At 38.3% G+C, this 21746-nt stretch overlaps 3 protein-coding genes across 5 annotated transcripts; 1 reads left to right on the top strand and 2 right to left on the bottom strand.

Moving 5' to 3' along the window:
- Positions 1-632: 632 nt before the first annotated feature.
- Positions 633-5582, bottom strand: pole2 (polymerase (DNA directed), epsilon 2). 2 transcript variants are annotated; one of them, XM_041812903.1, is made up of 20 exons: positions 5469-5582; positions 5008-5108; positions 4798-4873; positions 4520-4597; positions 4260-4353; positions 4073-4147; positions 3887-3970; positions 3740-3796; positions 3590-3638; positions 3416-3488; positions 3056-3228; positions 2874-2963; positions 2716-2770; positions 2562-2621; positions 2396-2473; positions 2118-2226; positions 1917-1963; positions 1787-1839; positions 868-935; positions 633-750 (listed from the first exon to the last, which is right to left on the bottom strand). In XM_041812903.1, exons 1-19 carry the CDS (start codon positions 5537-5539, stop codon positions 904-906), a joined length of 1455 nt encoding a protein of 484 aa, XP_041668837.1. In that variant the 5' UTR covers positions 5540-5582; the 3' UTR covers positions 633-750; positions 868-903. The 2 variants fall into 2 exon arrangements, with proteins under 2 accessions (XP_041668837.1, XP_041668836.1); XM_041812902.1 differs by having other exon boundaries at positions 1787-1963.
- Positions 5583-6510: 928 nt separating this feature from the next.
- LOC121525769 (kelch domain-containing protein 1) lies at positions 6511-16931 on the top strand. Of its 2 annotated transcripts, none has more exons than XM_041811892.1 (14): positions 6511-6609; positions 6938-7087; positions 9319-9389; positions 9617-9734; positions 10173-10285; positions 12373-12460; positions 12569-12652; positions 12735-12815; positions 12917-12975; positions 13090-13199; positions 13281-13353; positions 13436-13520; positions 15399-15451; positions 16557-16931. In XM_041811892.1, exons 2-14 carry the CDS (start codon positions 6980-6982, stop codon positions 16696-16698), a joined length of 1185 nt encoding a protein of 394 aa, XP_041667826.1. In that variant the 5' UTR covers positions 6511-6609; positions 6938-6979; the 3' UTR covers positions 16699-16931. The 2 variants fall into 2 exon arrangements, with proteins under 2 accessions (XP_041667826.1, XP_041667824.1); XM_041811890.1 differs by having other exon boundaries at positions 6517-6609; positions 6971-7087.
- A 1161-nt stretch (positions 16932-18092) lies between these two features.
- On the bottom strand, positions 18093-21396 carry LOC121525957. The gene is made up of 3 exons (XM_041812187.1): positions 20509-21396; positions 20292-20347; positions 18093-19869 (listed from the first exon to the last, which is right to left on the bottom strand). Exons 1-3 carry the CDS (start codon positions 21004-21006, stop codon positions 19767-19769), a joined length of 657 nt encoding a protein of 218 aa, XP_041668121.1. The 5' UTR covers positions 21007-21396; the 3' UTR covers positions 18093-19766.
- Positions 21397-21746: the final 350 nt, after the last annotated feature.

Consider the following 21746-nt stretch of genomic DNA (forward strand, 5'->3'; position numbering starts at 1 on the left):
TTAGAAGATGCATCTTTGGCTCTAATCTGTGTGGATAAATCAAAGTTAGGTTTGCACATCGCTGCTACTTTACACCATTCCTCTTTGCAAAACTGCTCAAGCTGTGTCAGGTTGCACAGGGAATGGGAGTGAAGTCCCTTTCAAATCCAGCCACAAATTCTCTATTGGGTTAAGGTCTTAACTTTTTACTCAGCCACTCTAGAACATGTAGCTTTCCCTGTATGCTTTGGGTCATTGTCTTGCTGGAAAAGAAATCTTCCCCCAAGCCATAGTTCTCCTGCTGAGTGAATAAGATTGTCCTCAAGAATATTTCTCTGTATTTTGCTGCATTCATTTTACCTTGTACCTTTATAAGCCTTCCAGAGCTGGCTGCCCAGAAGCATCCCCAGCATGATGCTGCCACCACCGTGCTTCACAGCGGGGATAGTGTTGTTCATTGAAGAAATCTGTTAGTAATTTTATTGACCATGACTGATTTATGAAATCAATAAAAAGGTCAAACACTTACTTGCCCATGTTCAAGGCAGATTTCAAACAAAGTCTTGCTATTGCACACATAAATGTAGGGAAGCTGAGTACAAACAGTAAAAACTTTATTATTCATGGAAAAACACATATCATACACACATACATAAAAATAGAACAGTATTCTTTTATTACTAATCCATTACAAGCATACACATCATTTAAAGACAATTTACAAAATGACTGGTTCTTCTCCATGATTTTCTTTAGAGTCCCTGAAGTTTGCTGTGAACAAATAAGGGAAAATTTTGTTAGTAGGAATATACTGGAGATACTTGAAACTAGAGTTACCTTTCACAACAGACATAGAGAGCAAATCAAAACCTCAAAAGCACATCCTACCTGTCCTCGACGGTTCTGTTTGATGGGTAGTACACCTTAAATGTGAAGCCGCTTCTCGGAAATGAGCCCTGTAGGATTTAGTTATAGACAAATAAAAGATATAGAATGTAGAATCCCTGCACTTAAACATCTATATCAACTTAAAAATTGCCCATTCCTTATATATTTTTTTATACATAAAGAATATATATATATTTTTAAATTAGGTCCCTAAAATTTTCAAAGACAGAGAAATCCTTAATATTTTTAATTGTAACAGGACTTTCTTGTTATGGAAGCTGCCAAAGGCTGCTAGTTCAATTGCCTAAACTCACCTCTGTAACATGGATCCCCCAACACTGGGCATTTCCAGTGAGTTAGATCATTACTGCTCAGTGCTGCCCACATGCCTGGCCTCAATGCAATACTACTCCTAGTTTTGAAATGAGGACATTGTTTAACAAAAACAGCACCTCATAAAGCACATTTACTAAACACAAATTTTTTTTTTTTCATTCATAAATGTCTCATAGTGAGGGAGAAATGCACCAAAAAAGGTACTTCCGCATCACGCTGGAAGCGGTTCCAGAATGCCCATCTGTATCCTGGGACTGCTCATTATGAGAAATTTATTCATAAAAACAAAACAGCAGTTCTCGGTTTAGCAAATACACCTTATGAGGTGCCGATTTTATTGAGCAGAGTCCTCAATTTAAAACAAGAAGTAAACAGCAGAGACAGGCTGGGAAGCACTGGTCTATACTCATCATACTGCGTTACTGTTTTAGTAAAGAGCACCCTAGTGGAAGGATTTGCATACTGCACATTTAATAGTTATTGCATGAGTCTATGACATGATTAAACACCCAAAGACCAGTGTGTAAAATAGTTTTCTATGAGTTATTATTCTAGCACTTTGTTCGCTCTGTTCTTTTCTTACCGGGTTGACACACAGGCACTCTGTGTTTGTGATGGTGAAGGGGTCGTATTTGTCTGCAAAGATGACAACATCAGGGACTGGGTAGACACGCAGAGAGTAATCATAAGCCCAGAAGACAGGACTGACGTACAAAGGCAGTGGTGTCAAGTGACCCTGGGACAGGATGGTCTTCACAAACTGGAGAAAAGAGATACAAAAGGATGGGGCCATTTATTTACAAGATTATGAGGGCATTCATATTGTTTCAGATCAGAAACATCTAAAAACTAATAATACTGTGTCTTTAGGATCTCGGAATGATGACATTTAGGTTTCAGAAGCTGAAACTCACATGGTTTGGAATGTCAAGATTGTTGTTGGGTAACCTGATGCAGTTCCTGCACATCTTGTTGACCAGGTCCTCCCTGATGATGACAATCTCCTGGCTGCAGTACTGGATCCTGAAAGAAAAAAACATGGTCAGTTACATTTGTTTTCCACATAACAGTAATGAGTCAAGGACAGATTTCCCCTTTTTTGTAAACCAACCTTGGCAAAAGCAAAACCATCGACCCAATCACTCACCATAACAAGTATTTATAACTAAAAAAGCAGTCCTGTAAGTTTTACCTGCATGGGTTTGTAGTGAACACAGAAAATGGCACCCTCTGTCTGAACTCCTCTGTGATGTGATCAGCCAATGGAGGCCTAAGGGAAACAAAAAATCATCTCTTTCTAAACTGCAAAACACAGCTTGCACAAGGTTTTAAAACAGAAGATGTGTCTGTAGGCTTACCGGGGCAGGATGGTGCCTGGACCAGGGTCTTCAGGGCCGGGAACAAACACAAAGCGACTACTGCAGGTGTGGAATGAGCGTGTTTATTAAAGACAAAAACACTGAGTGACATAAACAGATAAGAAGCTAGAGAGACAATTTAATGAAATCCTACCTGCTATGAATACTGGGGTATGAACATATGGCATCAGCGAGGGCCTTCAATGACTCTGAAAAAAGTAAAAAGATAAATCATATATGCTTCTTTTTATTTGTTTACTTGAACTGTAAATATTCTTCTTAAGCAAGAGAAAAGGGACCTAAAATTCTCACCTTTGAGTGATTTGATTTGTGTCTTTCCATACGGGGCAGAGGAGAAGTTACCACAGAAAACGAAGCAGGTGGGAGGCATTGAAGAATATCCTGTTGAATAATAAAGTGGATTTTTTAAGAATTTTCTCATAAAATGCATATTTTTACTCTGGAAAGTCACAAGCTTTGAGTTAATAACACACCTGAGAACATTAAGTTGAGCTTTTCCATCACTTCAACGCTGTCCAACCACACGTCAGAAACAACAACAAACATGGCATCCTCATTCTCCTCCTCTAGCTGCTTCAGCTTGGCTGAGGCCTTCACAGAGGTGGTGGATGGTCCTCCAAAGAAGTTTATGGTGCCGTAGTATGCCCTGACAAGAGCAAGGGTCATATAGTCAGGAAAGTTATAAAAAATCTCTAGTTAAAATTATGTAAAACAACTGCACAGATGTGACATTAGATCCCTATTTACATTCTTTGCTCACACTGTTACAATGACACCTCTGTAACTTTGTTTTTGAAAGTTTTGTCTTAACAGTTTTTATCCAGTACACGCACCTTGTGCCTGATGATGGCTCCGTAGGTGGAAACCCAAAGCCATTGACATGGAAGACTGAGTCCTCATACCAACCTGCAAAAGCAAAAAGTATTCAAATTATGAAGTTGTATTTCCTTAAAAAATCTATTGGTCTTGCTGTCTCTTTTAAACTGTGATTGTAGTTGTTGTCCTACCCTCTGCCAGGACAAAGCAGGATTCTGTGTACAGCCCGTTGTGAAACTGGTGCACCACAGTTAAGGAATATACTCATTTTTAAAGTGACACAATATTGCAAAAAAAGAGATGCTGTTACTATTCAAGCTCCAAAAGTTATGACAGGATATAGCTTTAGACATGTCCAGCTGTACCGTTCCAGTTGGGTCCTCCAGGTAATATTTACCCTGAAAAGTTTGAAAACATCATTTACAAAACAGAGTAAGAATGTATACAGACAAACCAATCTCTAAGAATCCTGAATAACTAACACTCACCTCTTTAAGCTGTGTGACCATCCCCAGTACAATCACCTCTCCCAATTTGGATGTGCTACCCAGCAGTGCTTCAATTGTCTTGAGCTAGAAAAGAGAAATCCCAAAGAAATGTGTACAGTCCATATCTGAGTGTTAAATCATCTGTACAGAAGCTAAAGATAATCACTGGGGTTTAAGATTTCTTACCTGAAATTTATTTTGACCCTCTTCAACAGCAGCTCCAATTGCAGGAGGGGTGAAGAGCTCATGTCGATGTGTACGCTATAAAAGATAAATCCGTTTAAATGCAACATGTATCTATGCAGGCTGGGAGTAACTACAGGAGAGTGTCGGGGAGTTACTCTGCATTAAAAATTAAATAAATCACAGTAACCTGTTGTAAGATGGTGTAGCGCTCCCTGAAGAGTTCAGCTTTGTCTTTGGCCAAGCCACACAGACTGGGGGTTGGATGGCTTGTCATACTGATGCTGAATGAAAATGACAAAATACATTTAACTTTAACTCTACCTTACAGCTGCAATGAACTAACTTAATACAGCACCAGCAACAAACATAGCATAGCCGAGGCATATTACTGAAATTACTAAAGATTAATTTTAGACATAAAAGGAAAGAAACTTTCTCTTTACTCACGGAACAAACTTCTTGCGCTCCACACTGTAAATGTATCTGGGCACATCGAAGGCTCCAATAATGTTGAAAACATTATCACTAAAATATTGATATAGAACCATTATGAATAATATGCTCAACAGGCCTAGATGACAACATTGCTTCAACATATTATAGGGTGAATAGCTAAAAATACATCCTGAAGCTTATTGCGTTTTTAAAATATAGTAGTGATGCTATTGATGACTCCAGGAAACAAAACATCAAGTATGGTTTATCCAAAGCTTGATCCAACTTACATGGTTTCATCGCAGGACTGGGTGCAATCCTGAACAGCACTTTCCACCACAGACAGCTCTATCATACTGGAGGACACTGGGGGAAAACATAAACTATGATCACAACCTGCTGACACACTTCAGATAAACATAGACATTTAAACACTGCATACATTAGGTTGTGCAGTTAACAACATTTAGATAAAAACAGACAAGCAGTGTTGTACTTACACGGTTGTTTTTCCACTGCATCAAGGACCCGTTCAATAATATCATCCACTTCAGACACATTGACAGACTCAAGGGCCTCCACAAGGTACCTGCTGGCTTCACTGGAGCACAGAGAACAAAATAGAATGCACTTTTCTTCATTTTTAACCCTGATATATAAGAAATGAAAACACAGGGAAATGCCTCTAGTAAAAAAGTAACAAACTGATATTGTGCTTAATATATCATGTCTATATTCAAAGTGTTTTTAATATTACAAAATGTGCTATGCTGAAGCCAGAGCACTCTAGTTCTCTTTGTACCACTTATCATGAATGGAAATGACTTGTCTGAATGGTACGTAGCTGACAGATGTAGCAGTTGCTGTGTTTACGTTTAGCTTTGTTGCTGCAGGGAGGGCAGTAACATTATGATACAAGGTAAAAACGCTAAACACTTTTCAACATAACACAAATACATACGGTCGCAGTATAAGACCCCGCATCTTGAAGCCGGCAGACACTTTTGTCTTTATTTTTCGAGCGACGTCCATTGCTACTCTTGTCCAACTCAAGACTACGCGCGAAATACAGAACTTCCGCATATATGACATCACTTCCGCTCAAGATTCAACCGCTCAAATATCAATAGAAATGTTACACTGCCGTGGCAGCGGTGAACGAATTTGTTGATGAAACAACGTAGGAAAGTTTTTGTTAGATTTTTTAAAATATATTTCTACGGGGAAAGAATCATGTAACGCTGCAATGAAAAACACAAATTTCCTTTGAGAAAGTTTCCACTACCAGTCATTAAGGTCTAGCAGGTCTGAGATTATGAAAGTAACACCTTAATTTTAAAAATATTATTATCCCCTGGTTAATACCAGGGATATGTTATTAACGTTTTGATTAATAATCACTTTGGAAAGTATGCCTACAGCAATAATCTTAAAGTAATATAGTAATAATAGCCCAAGTGAATGGATTTGATATAAACCCCGGATAACTCCAAACAAGAAGACAAACATCCCTTTTTTGTAATATTTGAAGCTTACTGAATGTGTTAATTATTTTGCTGCCTGTGTGCTTTTCACATTTACAAAAAAAAAATGTCTGGAATGTGAGGTGAAAATTTATGGGCAAAAGTGAATTAACTGTAATGACACTGAAACTTATGAAATAAAAATAATGATAATCTTGGAAATACAACTTATCATTATAATTCTCTGGTTAAAGACAATATTTGCCTTTTTCTTCAATTTTTAAAATCTTTTTCAAGGCGTGTTTTCTCAATTGCCACTATTTCTTAATACTACACACTGCTAGAGTTAGTAGAGACAACATGTCATGGCATTATTTCAGTTATTTTTATTCGATTATCAAATTATATTATCAATTATGTTTACTTTTACTGCAAAAACAAAACAAAAAGAGAGGAACCGCAAATGCACTAAATGTATATTCGGTTGTTTTATTACGACAAGCTAAGCACAGACCGGAAGTAGTATTTTATTTTGAAGTCGTGTTTACGAAAGTAGAAAGAGACATTTTTGGCTGCTGTTATTTTGAGATTCACAACATGATGCAAAATTATATGAGTTTGGAAAGCAAGCAGTAGCATGTGAGTCCTGCGTATTTTTTAATAACATTTGTTTATATTTTATCTGTTTTCCGAATATCGTTTGTTATTTGTTTAACCGGCTACTATGTAACGATAGTCCTCTGAGTGTTACGCAGCGTAAACTACAAATTGTGTGATAAAATACCTGAGGCTACTTTACTACTATACTTTTATCAGTCACGGTGTCCTTCATATAAGACCTACCGAGGGGTTGCTCAGTGTCTGTGCTGCTGTCGTTTCTGAGTTATATCATCCATTTCTACCCTCTAAATTCCCACTGGAGTCGAGAAGGGAGGTGACATTCTCAGATAGATTTGTTTAATTTTAGGCTCAAAGGCTCGTCTACGTTTTCCATTTTTAGCCGTGAGCCATGGACTCCGCTTTTGAGAGGCACTGCTCGGAGCTGGTGGCCCGGGAGAGGAGCGGACACACGGCTGTGGTGGAGGACAACCTGCTGTACGTGTGGGGAGGTTACATGGTGAGGGAAACAAACAAACCACAGAGTTATTCAACGTGCTGCTGGTTTGAGTAACACCACTATGTGCATCATACACTGTAGGAGGCCAGTTATCCAAGTATTGTGTCAGCTTAATAGTCCTGACCTAGTCTACTTGTATTAAAATGACTTTTAGTGAGAGATGTTGCATGTTAATTTGTCAGTTAAACGAATCTTACTTTTTTTCTTCAGTTTTGTATACATCAGTAAAGCAGGCTTAAAGTTATTATTTAATGATACAGATGTCTTATTTTTTCAGATAAAAAGTTATAGGCCTTTTTTTTAGTTTTTAGTTTTGTTTTTTTTTTAAGTTTATAGGCTACATTTTACAATCTTAGAAACATGATGTCCAGAAGTCCATTTATAACAGTAATAGTAATATCCTAGAGAATATATATAATTCTATATTATACAGTCTGATGCAGTTGTGCACATTAATTCTTCAAACAATACCAATGTGCTCTGCCACTATAAGGTAGAGCATATTAATAATACAGAGCTGGCCATTTCTACTAACTGTTGGTGTGATTATACACAGTGCAACCCAAATTCCCCAAAATTTGGGATGCTGTGTAAATTTTAAATAAAAACAAAATGCAATGATCTTCAAATCTAATAAACCATTAATTTATTCACCATAGAACACAACATATGAGATATTTTACCATTTCATTAAAAATATTTGCTCATTTTGAATTTGATGGCTGCAACACATCTCAAAAAAAGTTGGGACAGGGCAACAAAATGCTTGAAAAGTAAATGGTACTAATGAAGAACTGCTGGAGGCAAATTTTGCAACTAATTAGGCAAAAAGTCAGTGACATGACTGAGTATAAAATGAGCTGTTAGATAGATGGAGTCTCTCAGGAGTAAAGATTTGCAGAAGTTCAGCAGTCTGCTAAAAACTTTGTCTGAAAATGGAGGAAAATTTTCAGAAAAATGCTCCTCAATGTAAAATTGTGAAGGGTTTGTATATCCAATTATCTTCAGTGCATTCATAGAATCTAAACAAATCTTTGTGTGCAAGGGACAATATTGGATGTTTGTGATCTTCAGGCCCTCAGGCATGATCCTGTAGTGGAAATTACTGCATGGGTTCAGGAACAATTCCAGAAGTCACTGTCTGTCAGCACAGTTTGCAGTTTTACACAGTTTCGAAAGACACTGTCAATGATGAAAAGTAGATAGAGGTTTTAGAGCAACATATGCTCCCATCCAGACATTGTCTCTTTCAGTGAAGGAAGACTTTGCATATTTAGCTGGGTAATACCTAACCACATAGTATATCCTTCATAACAGCTTCACAATAGAAGAGTCCAGATGTTAAAATACCCCATCTACATTCCAGGCTTTTCACCAATAGAAAACATCTGGTGCATCTTAAAAGGAAAAATCCAGCAAAGAAGATCCAGGACTGTAGAGCAGCTAGAATCCTACATCAGACAAGAATGGGACAACATTCTTCTCCTAAAACTCCAGCAACTGGTCTCCTCACGTCCTAGATGTTTACAGACTGTTGTTAAAAGAAATGGATGCTACGCAATGGTAAACATGGCCCAGCCATACATTTTTAAGTTGCATTGCTGTTATCAAATTCAAAATAAGCAATTTTTTAAATGAAATGGTAAAAAAACCCATTAGTAAGTATGTTATTTTTGAGTATTGTTTCTCAAATAGGCTATTTAAAAATTTGACAGGGAAAGAGGGATGAACAGTGGTGCATTGATAAGCACCTTATAGAAAGAAGGTTCCTGGTTCAAATCTCTGTTGAACAATGCCTTTCTGAGTGGGGTTTGCATGTTCCCACATGTGCTCTCTCCAGGTTCTCTGACTTCCTCCCAAAGACCAAATATATGCTTGTTGGCTTAATAAGAGACCCATAATTGCCTGTAGGTGTGAGTGTACCTTGTAGTTTGTCTCCATGTGTCAGCCCTGTGTTTGAGAGCCAGTGTAGCCAGGGTGCCTTTCACCTAGTGACAGCTAGGGTCAGCTCCAGCCCCCAGTGACCCCAAACAGGATGTGCAGGATGTAGATTATAGGATTATAGGAAAGATAATGTACAGTGGAACCTTGTTTAATATTTTCTGACATTTACTTAAATCTTTCTCTGTTTTGTTGGAATGTATAAATAATCATTTATCTCCACAGCAGTTACAAATCAAGCATATTATACATTTATTTATTAAGTATCTGAGATGTTCTGTTTTCTACAGTCAGTTGGTGATGATGAAGTTTTTCTCCCCAATGATGAAATCTGGGTGTACGATCTAGAACAAGGCTCTTGGTAAGAATACTAAATAAATTACTAATTTGGAAACATTATAAAGATGCTTATTGCAGGTTAACAGCTGACTGTCAAAAATCTGCTTGTTTTCTAGTTATTTTTGATGAATATTTTTAAACCAATTTAATGTAGCCCAGCCAGTTTTCTACTTTCTTGTTATCAAAGTAAAACCTGTCATGACATTTTTGAGTTGTTTACCCACATTTTGTGAAAACTTATTTTGAAAGGAGAGTGTTTCACATGCCAGGGGAAGTCCCTCCTCCGATGTCTGGGGCCTGTGGCTGCTCCCTGAATGGTCACATGTACATATTTGGAGGCTGTGATGACTATGGACAGACCAATCAGGTGAGACTTATGAATCATTTTATATTATCTGCACATGTTAAATTACTTTTTGCATATTTAAGTTGATTCTTAAACATCATAATAAATGTAAGCTCTGCTGAAGGATGTGGGCTCCCTGATTCATTCATTGATTACAAACCAAACCAATCTAAGAGTTTGGAATGGATTACATCAGTAAACTCTTACATGGTTCAACAGCCATAAAACAAATGCAAACGATTCTCTAGCATGAATCTGTTAAATAAATTCCTCATTTTCTTGATTTATCAAAACATTGATTGGCAAGCTTCTGTGAACAAAGATGGACCATCCTGTTTGAAATAGGTTCAGTATGGTGAATGAATGAACATGATGGATCAGTCTGACCACACCCAGAGGCCACAGGGAGAGTTAAGCAAAGCTGGCATGAAGTAATGATTGGTGTTTGACCTCAAACAGATCTACTGTGTGAACCTGACAGACAGCAAATACACGTGGAGGAAGATCATACATGAGATTGGCTCGGCTCCCTCCCCTCGAGACAAACTGTCCTACTGGGTTTACAAAGGACAGTGAGTGCGAGTGTATTGGACTGGTGTCTTTTTACAGCACGCTGATACTGCAGGCTGTTGTTTAATTCCAAAAACCCATACATTTGGTTTTCTTAATATTTAAAGACAATTGATTCAAATCAAACCAAGTTTCGAGGTTTTCCAGCTCCATTTTACATTAGTACACTAGTTCTTTTAAATTCTTACTAGAGCAAAAAAATGTATCATCTGCAGACATTACATATATTTTCTTTAAAAATCAGTAACATAGCAGATATTATTATTATAAAGTATGAACAGTTTTGGACCAATCACTGATCCCTGAGGTACTCCATAGGTAACCTCCTTAAATCCTGACTCAGTATCATTGATTTGTAAACACTGTTGTCTATTTCTTAATGGCTTTTCAGCCAAGAAAAAGCAATCCCTCATATCTTTAATTTGATTAATAGCTGTCTGTGATCTATGGTATTGAAAGCCCCCCTGCAGGTCAATATACAAACCAATAGAACATTCATTGTTTTCATTAGCATTTGCTATTTTTCCACCATGCATTAAAGGATAAGTAGTGGTCCTGTTTTCCTTGAATCCATGATGATTTCCACATAGTTTATTTTTAAAAATGAAAAGATTCAGTTGTTTCACAAACAGCTTCTCTAAAATAAAAAAGTGGAAGAAACAATACTACTGTGATGCTTATCTCTAGTTTTAAAAACTGGAATCACCTTGCTAGCTTCCTGTTATTGGAAAAGATTATTTTTTGAAAAGACAGATCACATATATAGGAAAGAGGTCTAGCAATTTAATCATTAACAGCTTTTTAAATTACTATGTCAATAGAATTTATGTCGACTGATCTTGTATTATCTCACAATTTAAGTAATATCTGATTCATTTAGCCCAGTACTTCCACACCTTTTTTCCTGTGGGCCCTACCTACTCATATCTAAGAAAAGCTAAGCCCCCCAAGACCCACTTGGAAAAATTTCAAATCAACTGTAATGGTTTTGATTGACAAAATCTCAACATAATAGGCCTAAATACACTTGTTTTTGACAAAAGATGTATTCATAAATGATCCATTTTTATGACTGTGTATTAGGGCCACTCTAAAAAAATATATATAATACTGAGCATCTGTTAATTTTCAAGAAAAAATAAAAATTCTCAAATTTAAAAGTTGTTGACACATGAGGAAAAAAAAGTATTTTAAGTCAAAAATGTGTGTGAACCAAAACTAATCATTTTTTAGATTATATTGTCCGAAAGTAAAAAATCCAACCACTGTTTTCAGTTTGGTTTCTTGTGAATTTTGACTTTACATTGCTGTAGATTTATCATGTTAAAAACTTGAAACTTTTGAGTCTGTAATGTCAAAATTTAAGACTTTTTAAACTAAGAAATTCCAGTTTTTTCTTATAAGCTAATTTTACACTCTGAATTCGGAGTTTGTTTTTTGTTAATACACGACTTTATAATATTAAAAATTTTGATTTTTTAAAAAGGTCTTTTGTTGCACAAAAATAAAAAGAGCCTCTTTCTTTTTTTTAATCTTTAGAGTAGCTCTTTTAGCCATTTTACTAGTTTCTAGTCATGATTTTAGAATGAAATACCGCTGGCACTGGACCAAAACCTTGTTTCACCATTTTTCATGATTGTACATTTTTCTCATACATCAGTACTGTTGGTCTCCCAATAGCAGGAAGGTTGAACCATTTTAAAGTGATTAAAAGAGTCTCACCATGACCATTCAGTGTTAAATTAATTGAAAGGTACAGCTTCTTTTTCATTTCTTGAAAAGTGGTGATTTTGGAGATGCAAAGTTTTGGCACGATGCTAGCAATATGTACATCTAAGTTTGGCAACGTCAGATCAGGCACAGCCCTGTGCCCCCATGACATCCTTGGTGCCCTCCCTAGAGGTCCTCGGACCCCAGGTTGGAAACCACTGATGTAGCCCACTTAGAAACATTGAACTAATAACATGTCTTTGTTGTCATCAGAACATCTACAAAATATTAATTGAAATTATCAACAATATTTTTGAATAGTTCACTCTATCATTAGTGTTATTAGTAAAATAACCCATGTATGTTTGATTCTTTCCAGGATCATCTACTTTGGAGGATACGGTCACAAACTGCTGACAGATGTGGACAGCAGGAACAGGAGCTTCATTGTGGATGAAGCCTCATCGGTAATATTTTTTGTTGATCATGATCATAAGTTACACATATTTTGTTATTTGGAGTCAAGGGGAAAAACCCCTGCCATTGTCCTCTGTCAATGTTTGCTTTTGTTTCAGGTAGAAGATGTTTTCTGGGGATGGAACAACGAGGTTCATATATTTGACCCTACACAGTCCAGCTGGAGTCAGCCACAGACCCACGTAAGTCAGCTATGGTGGGATTCACACGTTCATAGACTGAACACAAACTCTCAGATTTTAGAGTATCGGTTTCTGTGTGCAGGGCCGTGCTCCTGCTCCGAGAGCTGCTCACGCTAGTGCAACATTTGGACACAGAGGGTACATTTGTGGCGGCAGAGTCATGGTGAGACACCTGCGTTTTATTTACAACTGAAATATCACAATGCAAAAAAAAAAAAAAAAAAGCAAAAAAATGGCAACTGTTCCTTTCTTCTTCAAATTCAGGAAACCAGGACAAATGACATTCACTGCCTTGACCTTGAATCATGGACATGGTCACAAATGTACGTCATTTTTTAATTCAGTTTAAGGATGTTGTAATATGTGGATTTTTTTCTTTTTTAGATGTATTTTACCAGGTTTTTATTTGATGGTTTTGTACCAAACATGCCTTTCAGAGTCCCAGTGTCAAGCACCCCGGTTGGCAGGTCTTGGCACACGCTCACAGCTGTAACAGACAGTAGCTTGTTCCTGTTTGGAGGCCTCAGCGTAGACTGTAAACCAATGAGTAAGAAAATGAATCACTTCGCTTCTTTGGTTGCAGCTTTGGCAGCTTTCTTGAATCCTTATACATATTTTTCTTCATCAGGCGACGGCTGGTTGTTTGACGTTGAAACAAAGACGTGGAGAGAAGTCGAGCATCCGTTTAAGACAAAGCCAAGGTAGAAACTTTTCTATATTTATGAATTAAACCTTCTGATTTTAATTATTTAGAATTTAAAAGGCATGTTTCCTGTGTTCAAGGTTGTGGCACACAGCATGTCCAGGCAAAGACTCTGATGTCATTGTGTTTGGTGGAAGTTGTGACTACATCCTCCTTGTTGACACGGTGAGTATCACCTTTTTAAGATGAGAAGATGTGCAGTGATTTTGTTTTTATAGCCCTTTAAAATTATATTACAAAAAGTAAAGGGCTCATGAGTATGTATTAGGACAGGAAACTTCTAATACTATGTTAAGGGACATGTAAAAATGCTCAACTCTAAACAAAATATGAACGAAGAGGACTTTTAAGTTTCTCTAATTTTAATAGTAATAGGAGTAATGAACCACATCTCAGAGAAAACCTCTATGATACTGGTAGCATTCACTTTTCACATACATTTTAGACTTTTTAAATGTGAAAAGCACAATGCACATTAAACGCCACCCTGCAAGTGAATCAAGAAACGCACATTTTAAGCAGTTTTAGTTGTAAGTAGTAATTATTCAATTCAGTTCAATTCAATTTTATTTATATAGCACATTTCATACAAATGTAAACTCAATGTGCTTTACAGAGGATAAAAACAGACGCAAAACAAACAGACAAACAGCAACAAAGACACACTATTGGTTCGAGAAAAACTGAATTTTGCAACAATCTGTACATTTTGCATATACTAATGTTGGGATCTCCTTAAAGGAGCATATTCAAATCCAGCTGGAGCTGGAGCCTTCCATTATAGATGAGGAAAAAAATTAATAGCCCCCCATGAAAAGTTCATTTTTTTTAAGTAGTTCTCAAGTGCTGTTAAACAGAGCAAGGAATTCTTAACACAGCTTTTCCAAACATCCTAGTTTTATTTTGGACATCATTTTACTTTGCACACAGAAACCAGATTATTTGACAAAAAAAGCAAAAACTGACAGGTTCTTAATGATCAGTCGCTTGATGCTAATAGTTTGTTTTGTCTCATTTTTGCTGAGTATCATCCTTTTCTTTTGGCCAATCTCTCTTCCTTCTACCTTTATAAGATTGCCAGTTCTGCTGAAGCATCCCCACAGCATAAGACTCCCACTGCCTTGTTTCACTGTGGGGGCGGTGTTTTTTGAGTTACACGCCTCTCCCTTCTCTCTGTGGCCAAAGAGTTCTAGTTTGGTCTTCTCTGACCAAAGGAGGTGCTTCCAGTATGCGTAATCTTTCTCCAGGTTGTCTTCAGCGTACTTCAATCTGGCTTGAAAGTGTCTCTTCTTCAGAAGTGGAGTTTTTCTTGGTCCATCCCTGTTCAGGGCTGTAGTGATTATCTGATTTGAGTCTACAGTTCTTGACTTGGCTAAGTCCTTCACTAGTGTCTTGGCAGTTGTTCTGGGTCCTTTAGACACATCTCTCACTAGTTTTCTTTCCAGAGTCTTGATGAACCTTCTTACTCCAGTTCTTGACACTTGGAAACGCTGTGATAACTTTGTATATCCTTCTCCTGCTTTATGAGCATCAACCATTCTTTTTCTCAAGTCTAAACTTATTTATTTTGTTTTTGCATGATGCTTCCTCCAGTGACTGCTCAAACCTTTACTGAAGTTGTTATTTGTTGTGTAATTTGGAATATGACCCTCGGTTTTAGCTTGAATTTTACAAGCTTTGAGCATTACAAAGTTAAAACACATCGCTGCACAACAGCTGCTTGTGCTATGGCTAAAGAAGGTCATTTCTGAAGGGGGTCAATGATTCAGACTCTGGCAGTTTGAGTAAAACAATTTTGTTTCTGTGTGCAAAGTTAAATAATGTAAGCATCCACAATAAAACTAGGATGTTTGGAAAATCAGTGTTAAAAATTCCTTGCTTTGTTTAACGGCACTTGGGAAATATTTGAAATAATTTAATTTGTATAGGAGGCTTATAATTTCCCCCTCATCTGTATGGTATTTATGATAAATGCGTATTTTTGTGAAAATCACAGACCTTAAACTGTGGAAGACCTTTAACATTTTGCATATTTCTTTTCAGGGTCATTGCAATGACGCACTTGTTTTCCAGACGCAGCCACATCCTCTATTCAGGTAAACAGTGTTTGTAATTATAGCTTAAATTCTTGTATTTCTAGCCGTTGCAGGCCTGTAACAAGCCCACCCAAGCGTTTAATTTGTATGGAGTTAATGTTTGGATGGCTTACCTGCCTGCCTACCTGTGCACTCTCTGCTAATGCTCCAGAATGGCAGGAACACTGAGGGCCTGATTGACAAAAGAACTGTGTGGTGTTTTTGCCTCCTAAACATTTTAAACAACACAAACTAGTTCACAAAGCACACACAAAAGGTTAAACACACAAACACTGAACAACAGGACAGGCAATGCCTCTGTGTGCTGTGCTGTTTAAAATGGGCCAATGTGCATTAACTTTGGGTCAAAATTTTCCTCTTTTTATGTAAATAAATCTCATTAAAAATCAAATTCCCAAACATCTTACAGCCATGTGTAGTGAGAGTAAAAGAGAGATGATGGTGATTGTGCCGTAGTAGCTTAAAAGGGCATCATGCTCAAACTTTACAGTGAACGGGACAGGTCTACCTTTGCACATCTATGTCTGCTTGTCCCGGGTCAGGCCATGGTGGCAGCAGGCTAAATAAGTCAACATAGACATCCCTCTCCCGAACAATGTATTTGAGCTCCTTTTGGGGCATTTCGGGTTTTCACTAGCCGGATGAGATATATACAGGATCATCTAAAAATAGAATTTCATGCATTATAAATCCTTTGTTGCACTGTTGTTTTGTGATATTCTATTATTTTGAGACTGGATTTTTCATTATTGTTAGCTGTGAGCCATAATTATCAAGATCAAAACAAAAGGGTCTTGAAATATTTCACTTTGTATGAGCTGAATCTAGAATATATTGGAGTTTCTTGAACTTCTTGAATTAAATCACAGGGAAAAAATGAACCTTTTCATGATATTCTATTTTTTTTAAATGAACCTGTGTATTGCACACTTTCTAGTTGCTTAGAATTTGATGTTCGTTTCTTCCTGAGCTTCTCTTGTGATGGCAGGTATAAATAAATCATCAAAAGGGTCTGTTTCTTTGTAGGTCGTGTATTTCCTCTGATTATGCAATATGTCCCCCAAAATAGAGATGAAAAATAATCACAGACTTCTTCTTCTGACAGGATTTGTGTGGATTACATTGCGAAGAATGTGAGGAACTCGGATGTGCTCAGAAATCAGCTGCCTTTTCTGCCGCCCAAACTCCTGAAAGCCGTACAGAAGAGGATGTGTTTCTACAGACCTTCGAAGAAGCAGAAATATTAGAGAAAATGTTACTTTAAGTGCCAAAAACAAACAACTATTTCACATGTTTTATCCAAGTACTGTACTCCCTTAAGTGTGAACATCTCAGCTGTACTGTAGAGCTGCTTTTATTTTTTTTTTTAATATATTTGCAAAATATTTTATGATGTTTTGTTTTACAGAGTTTTATTTGTAAAGGTTGCCTGCTGAAATACATTCATTTGATGGTTGTGTGGATTAAACGGCACATGGAACTCCTGTCTGATGTGGATTATTATGTAGAACAAGAGTTTCTCAAATTTTTCAGCCTGGACCCCCAAAATATCGGTTCCAGAGCCCAGGGACCCTCACTGTACCTGAAGGTTGTTGAACACAAGGCCGCCCATATAGGAGATAAAAAGGAGAGCTTTCTGGGGCCCATGGAGGTCAGCAAAATCATGATCCATTGTAAAGTTAAGCTGTGGTAACCATATTTTACTTTTTTTTCATCAGAAAAATAACCACCCTTACCAAAACAATAAGTAAATCCCTTTTCTTAAAAGCAGAATTAAAATGGGTTAAAAATTGCTGAAATTAAATGAAATAATTAGCTAAAAGGGGTTAAAAATGGTAGGAAAGGTGGCGAAATGGATTTTAAAAGTAGCAGAAGTGAGTCATAATTGGCAAAAAATTGATAAAACTGGCAAAAATTAGGTTAAAGTGGCAGAAATGGGCATAAAAAGGGGTTAACAATTGCAAACTTGGCTAACAGTGGCAGAAACAGATGGAAATGTGAAATAGGATTACAAAATAGGAAAAATTGGTTTGAACTGGCAAAAAATGGCTAACTGAGGCAGAAAAATATGTAGAAAGTGGCAGGAATTGGTTTAAAAGTGGTAAAAACAGGCAGAAAAAATGGTGGAAAGGGTTTAAAAGTGACAAAAATGATTAAAAGTGGAAGAACTTGGTAGAAAAGGTGGTGAAATGATATTAAGTGGCAGAAAATTGATAAAAGTGGCAAAAAGATAGATGAAAACTGGCAAAAATTGGTGTAAACATGGGCAGCAGTAGCTCAGTCGTGAAGGACTTGGGCTGGTCGCCGGTTCAAGTCCTGGTCAGACCATATCTGGACTTTGGCCTGGTAGCTGGAGAGGTGCCAGGTCACTTCCTGAGCACTGTCCACCACCAGATGTACCTGAGCACCAGATGATCCCAATTATTGCCTCCCAGCTCCCACAGCTAATCACAGCTCTTTCTCTCAACACAGCGGTCCATTTAAATACAACGTACTTCTCACTAATCCCTGCTTGCATTAATGCTGATGTACCACGCTGCTGCTGGCAAAGCTTAACCGCCTCCACCCCAGCCTCCTCCTTTATAGCATAAAGCTTGTTGCACACTCATATTCAGATTCATGCTAATATTTATTGTTGCTGTTGAACAGATTTTATTGTATTCAGTATGCACTGTCATAAATGTTTCTATCCATAAGGGGATCTCTAGCCATGTGCTCCCTGGAAAGTCAAAGCATGCTGCTTGGCTAACCCAGGAACTATCTTCTGAGCACAGCCTTCTCCACCAAGGAGACTGTCTATCCATTTTGCAATAATATGTAAAACGAGAGTGTTACTGACTGAAATGGGTAGAAAAGGTGGTGAGATGAGATTAAAAGTGATAGAAATTGGTTAAAAGTGGTAAAAACTGGTGGAAAAAAGTGATGGAAACAGGCTATAATGTGGACAAAATTTTATGCCAAGTGGCAAAAATTGGTTGACACACCTTTCAGCTCCAAACTGAGGTAAAGCCAAAACACTAGCACCAGTACTACTGATAAAACACTCAAACATCGATAATATCAATACATCACTGGAGGGTCCATTCTCTGGGTTTGTCAGAGGCCAAGCCAATTCTGTGGGCTGGCCCATGTGCAGATTTACTTTTTACAGTTTTTTTAAACATTACTTTAATTCCAGCATAAATCTCATCAAATTGCCATGCTTTCTTTTGCATCTATTTAACTAATTTTATGCATAGATTTTCTTAAAAATGGGTGATACACACAATTTGAAATCATTTAAAAATATATTCCTATATTTTTAAGGCATATGGGGACCCCTTATTAGTGCCACAACCCCCACGTTGAGAACCGCTAAAGCAGAACAGGCTAAAGTTAAAACCAAAAGAATGTTCTCATGCAAAATTCCCACATTATCATGACTCACACAGTAATGGTTGAATTTTATTTGCAATATAAAACAAAATTACAAAACCTTTCCTCTATGCTTCTGGTTAAAATACTAGCTGAACTGTAAAAAAAGGGGCTGTGCTTGTGTGCACAGCTTCTGCGTTCTACCACTAGGTGGCAGCAGGCCTTCAGGTCTGAATGTCTTAGAACAGCTGCTGGGTCAAACAGAGCCTGTCTGACTGAGAGTCTCTGTTACCACACATTCCTTCTTCATAAGGGTGGAGAAGTAGACGCTGGAACTGTGGTCAGGAAGGAAACCTTAAATAAACATCCCGGCTCGTACCTTTTCGAGGCTACCTCTTTAAAAAGAACTTCTGCTTTCTTTGAATATTTTACAGTCTCAAGAATGTGCCTTGCAGAGTTTGAAGCAACCAGGGAAATTCTGTGTTCTCATTTACTTATTAACAGAAAAGTAAAGGTAAAGTAAGTAATAGCTAACTAATAAGTAGATGCCTGCTGAGTTGGAGGCCTGGCAGCCAGAAAGAGGTGACAGTGACACCTTACTGCTGCAGATAACAAACTGAGGAGGCTTATGTCTGTTCACAGAGCTGCTCTGTAAAAGATCTCCTCCTGGCATCTGTTCAAGCTGCTGTTATAACTGCAATTACACTGCTTCATGTTGTTAAATAAGACTTGGGTAGACACAAAGGCCTGGAGTGCATCGATTTCACTCAAAGACACATAGAGGTGAATTTACCCAGGATAACCTGCTTAAATAAAAGCAAACAAAGCCTTTCTGAGAGGCAGGAATTTGTCAGAAGAAACCCTGATGTCCTTTTTTTTATGTTTTTCCTTTGAACCGCTGTGCCACATGAAAGCAGCTTCCGAAGATGGCATCTTTTCCTGCAGCATTCCCAGCTGGGGGTCAGCTAAAATCTCTCACAATAGTGTCCATCAGCTCTTCGTCTGATCCATCGTACAGGATGACTGGCATGGTGAGAGAGGAGCTGTGGCAGCTGCCAAAAGTCCTGGGGAGAGAGGGAACACGTGATTTAAAAAAACAGAAAATAAAGGGGGAGCTATTTGGCCTTTTTTGAGCATATAAACCCACAACCACATCAGGTCAAATGGCCTATAAGAGGATGGAAGATTGGCCCAGTTGGTTAAAGAAGTGGATGTATTTTCTGCCTTGCTGTGCTTCAGAAATGCCATGCATGTTAGCTCCATGCTCTTAGTTTGCTTCAGGTTTCTTTCCTCTGCTCCTACAAGGCAGAGACAACGCTCCTGTTTGTTTCTGTCCCTCTTGCAGACGTCTGGCTAATCTGATCTGCCCTGACAATAATGGGCTGGTATTTCGATCTCTTTAAAGAGAATTTGATCCGGCCTCCTCCGGTGTTTTACTACTCCACTAAGCTCAGAAGTCAATTATTTATGAGTGTTGTCTACTTACGATTGTTGTCCTGATGTGGGAACCGCTTCCAACAAAGCTCCTCTTGTCAAAAAGCTCTGTGAGGAGGACAGGCACAAACCAGAGAGGGGGGAAAAAGAACATTTGTTCATCTCTTAATTATCCTTATTATTCTACAGTGATCCTGCTGTATAAATCATATTGTTTAATCATCATTCTGGTTTTACGCACAGATAAGTATTAAAATAAATGCGCCTACGTTTGGCTGAGTTGGGGACGCAGGTGTGTTTTTCCTACAGGGTGTGAAAGCATCATTGCTCCTCTTGTTTACGTCTCTTGATTCTCCTCGTGAGCCACGTGGCTCGTCTCCTCCAGACGCACGGGGCCGAGGAGCTGGTCTTAACTCCTCTTCGTCCTCCTGACTAAAATGGCACAGTCCGTATGTCTTGGATCGAATCACAGCCTTCTTGGGAGGATTCTTCTTCGCAGAAGCTCTGTCTCGCTCCTCGTAATCTGCAAGAACTGTGTCCAGCTCTGCGTCGATGTCATCCTCCTCTCTGGAGAAGTCAGAGTCGTGCCCTTCGCTGTGGCTGTCCGGGTGCGCACGGTTGCGCGCGTTGCGCAAAATCGCGTGGATTTTAAGAGGCTTAAACGCACTGTTGTCCTGTTTGGGTGAGGTGGCGTTTGTTTTAACCACGTTCACCTCACTGACACACGCAGGTGCTACTCTCTTCCCTCGGCTCGTCCCGCTGCCCATGACCGTCCTCTATGGCGTCTACTTTCAAATCTAAAACTTGTGTCCCATGTCAGAACTTCCAGGAAAACCTTGCAGTTTTTTTTCCCACTTTCTCCCAAAGTTGAACATTAACCAACAAAGACTAGATCCCTGGCAGTCCTTAAGGCCACTTTAAATTAGTTTTACGCATGGATGGAGTCTTTGTCTCAAAACAAGCTCCAAACAGAAACTTTCCACTCTTCTGCAGACGCAGCGCCGAAGCTTGTGCATATTCTCTTCACCACAGACCCGACTTGAGTTGTAAACTTTCGGTTGATTCCACATCAGGATGAAGAGCAGCGTATCAGTTACGTAACACCAGTTTGGCTCAGGACCCCTGGGAGAAAACTCCGCCTTCTTATAGAGGCAGACACACACACCCTTTATGTTTCTTATTTTCTAAAACTGCAGCTCTGACTTTCCTCTCATTTCACATGATTTCAGAAACTTTAATGAAAAAAAGACAGCTTCCTCGTGCAGGCCCGCCCACAGAATTGGCTGGGCCCCTGAAAAACCCAGAGAACGGGCCCTCCTCAGTTGTGGTTTGTTGATGATGTCAGCGCAGGCCTGTTGGACCAATAGCATTGGTGCTGGCTAGCTGTTACTTCATTTTGGAGCTTAAGGGTGTCAAACAATTATTGGGACTGATGTTGAAATGATTTAATAACCAGCTTTTGCTGCTTTTTGCCCTCATTTGCCCTCACTTTTTACCTTTTTTCCAT

Source organism: Cheilinus undulatus, linkage group 18 (genome assembly GCF_018320785.1).
Source record: "Cheilinus undulatus linkage group 18, ASM1832078v1, whole genome shotgun sequence".
Classification (NCBI taxonomy): Eukaryota; Metazoa; Chordata; class Actinopteri; order Labriformes; family Labridae; genus Cheilinus; species Cheilinus undulatus.

What these genes read in the sequence shown, in the direction of transcription:
- pole2 (XM_041812902.1), bottom strand. Translation starts at nt 5,539, where the DNA reads ATGGACGTCGCTCGAAAAATAAAGACAAAAGTGTCTGCCGGCTTCAAG. An exon ending in CCAGGCACCATCCTGCCCCG is followed by an intron (nt 2,474 to 2,561) that starts GTAAGCCTACAG and finishes TGTTTCCCTTAG; the next exon opens with GCCTCCATTGGCTGATCACA. An exon ending in TTCACTACAAACCCATGCAG is followed by an intron (nt 2,227 to 2,395) that starts GTAAAACTTACA and finishes TTTTTCTTTCAG; the next exon opens with GATCCAGTACTGCAGCCAGG.
- LOC121525769 (XM_041811892.1), top strand. Translation starts at nt 6,980, where the DNA reads ATGGACTCCGCTTTTGAGAGGCACTGCTCGGAGCTGGTGGCCCGGGAG. An exon ending in TTGTGGATGAAGCCTCATCG is followed by an intron (nt 12,461 to 12,568) that starts GTAATATTTTTT and finishes CTTTTGTTTCAG; the next exon opens with GTAGAAGATGTTTTCTGGGG. An exon ending in TTTGTGGCGGCAGAGTCATG is followed by an intron (nt 12,816 to 12,916) that starts GTGAGACACCTG and finishes CTTCAAATTCAG; the next exon opens with GAAACCAGGACAAATGACAT.
- LOC121525957 (XM_041812187.1), bottom strand. Translation starts at nt 21,006, where the DNA reads ATGGGCAGCGGGACGAGCCGAGGGAAGAGAGTAGCACCTGCGTGTGTC. An exon ending in CGTCCCCAACTCAGCCAAAC is followed by an intron (nt 20,348 to 20,508) that starts GTAGGCGCATTT and finishes TCCTCCTCACAG; the next exon opens with AGCTTTTTGACAAGAGGAGC. An exon ending in CCCACATCAGGACAACAATC is followed by an intron (nt 19,870 to 20,291) that starts GTAAGTAGACAA and finishes CTCTCTCCCCAG; the next exon opens with GACTTTTGGCAGCTGCCACA.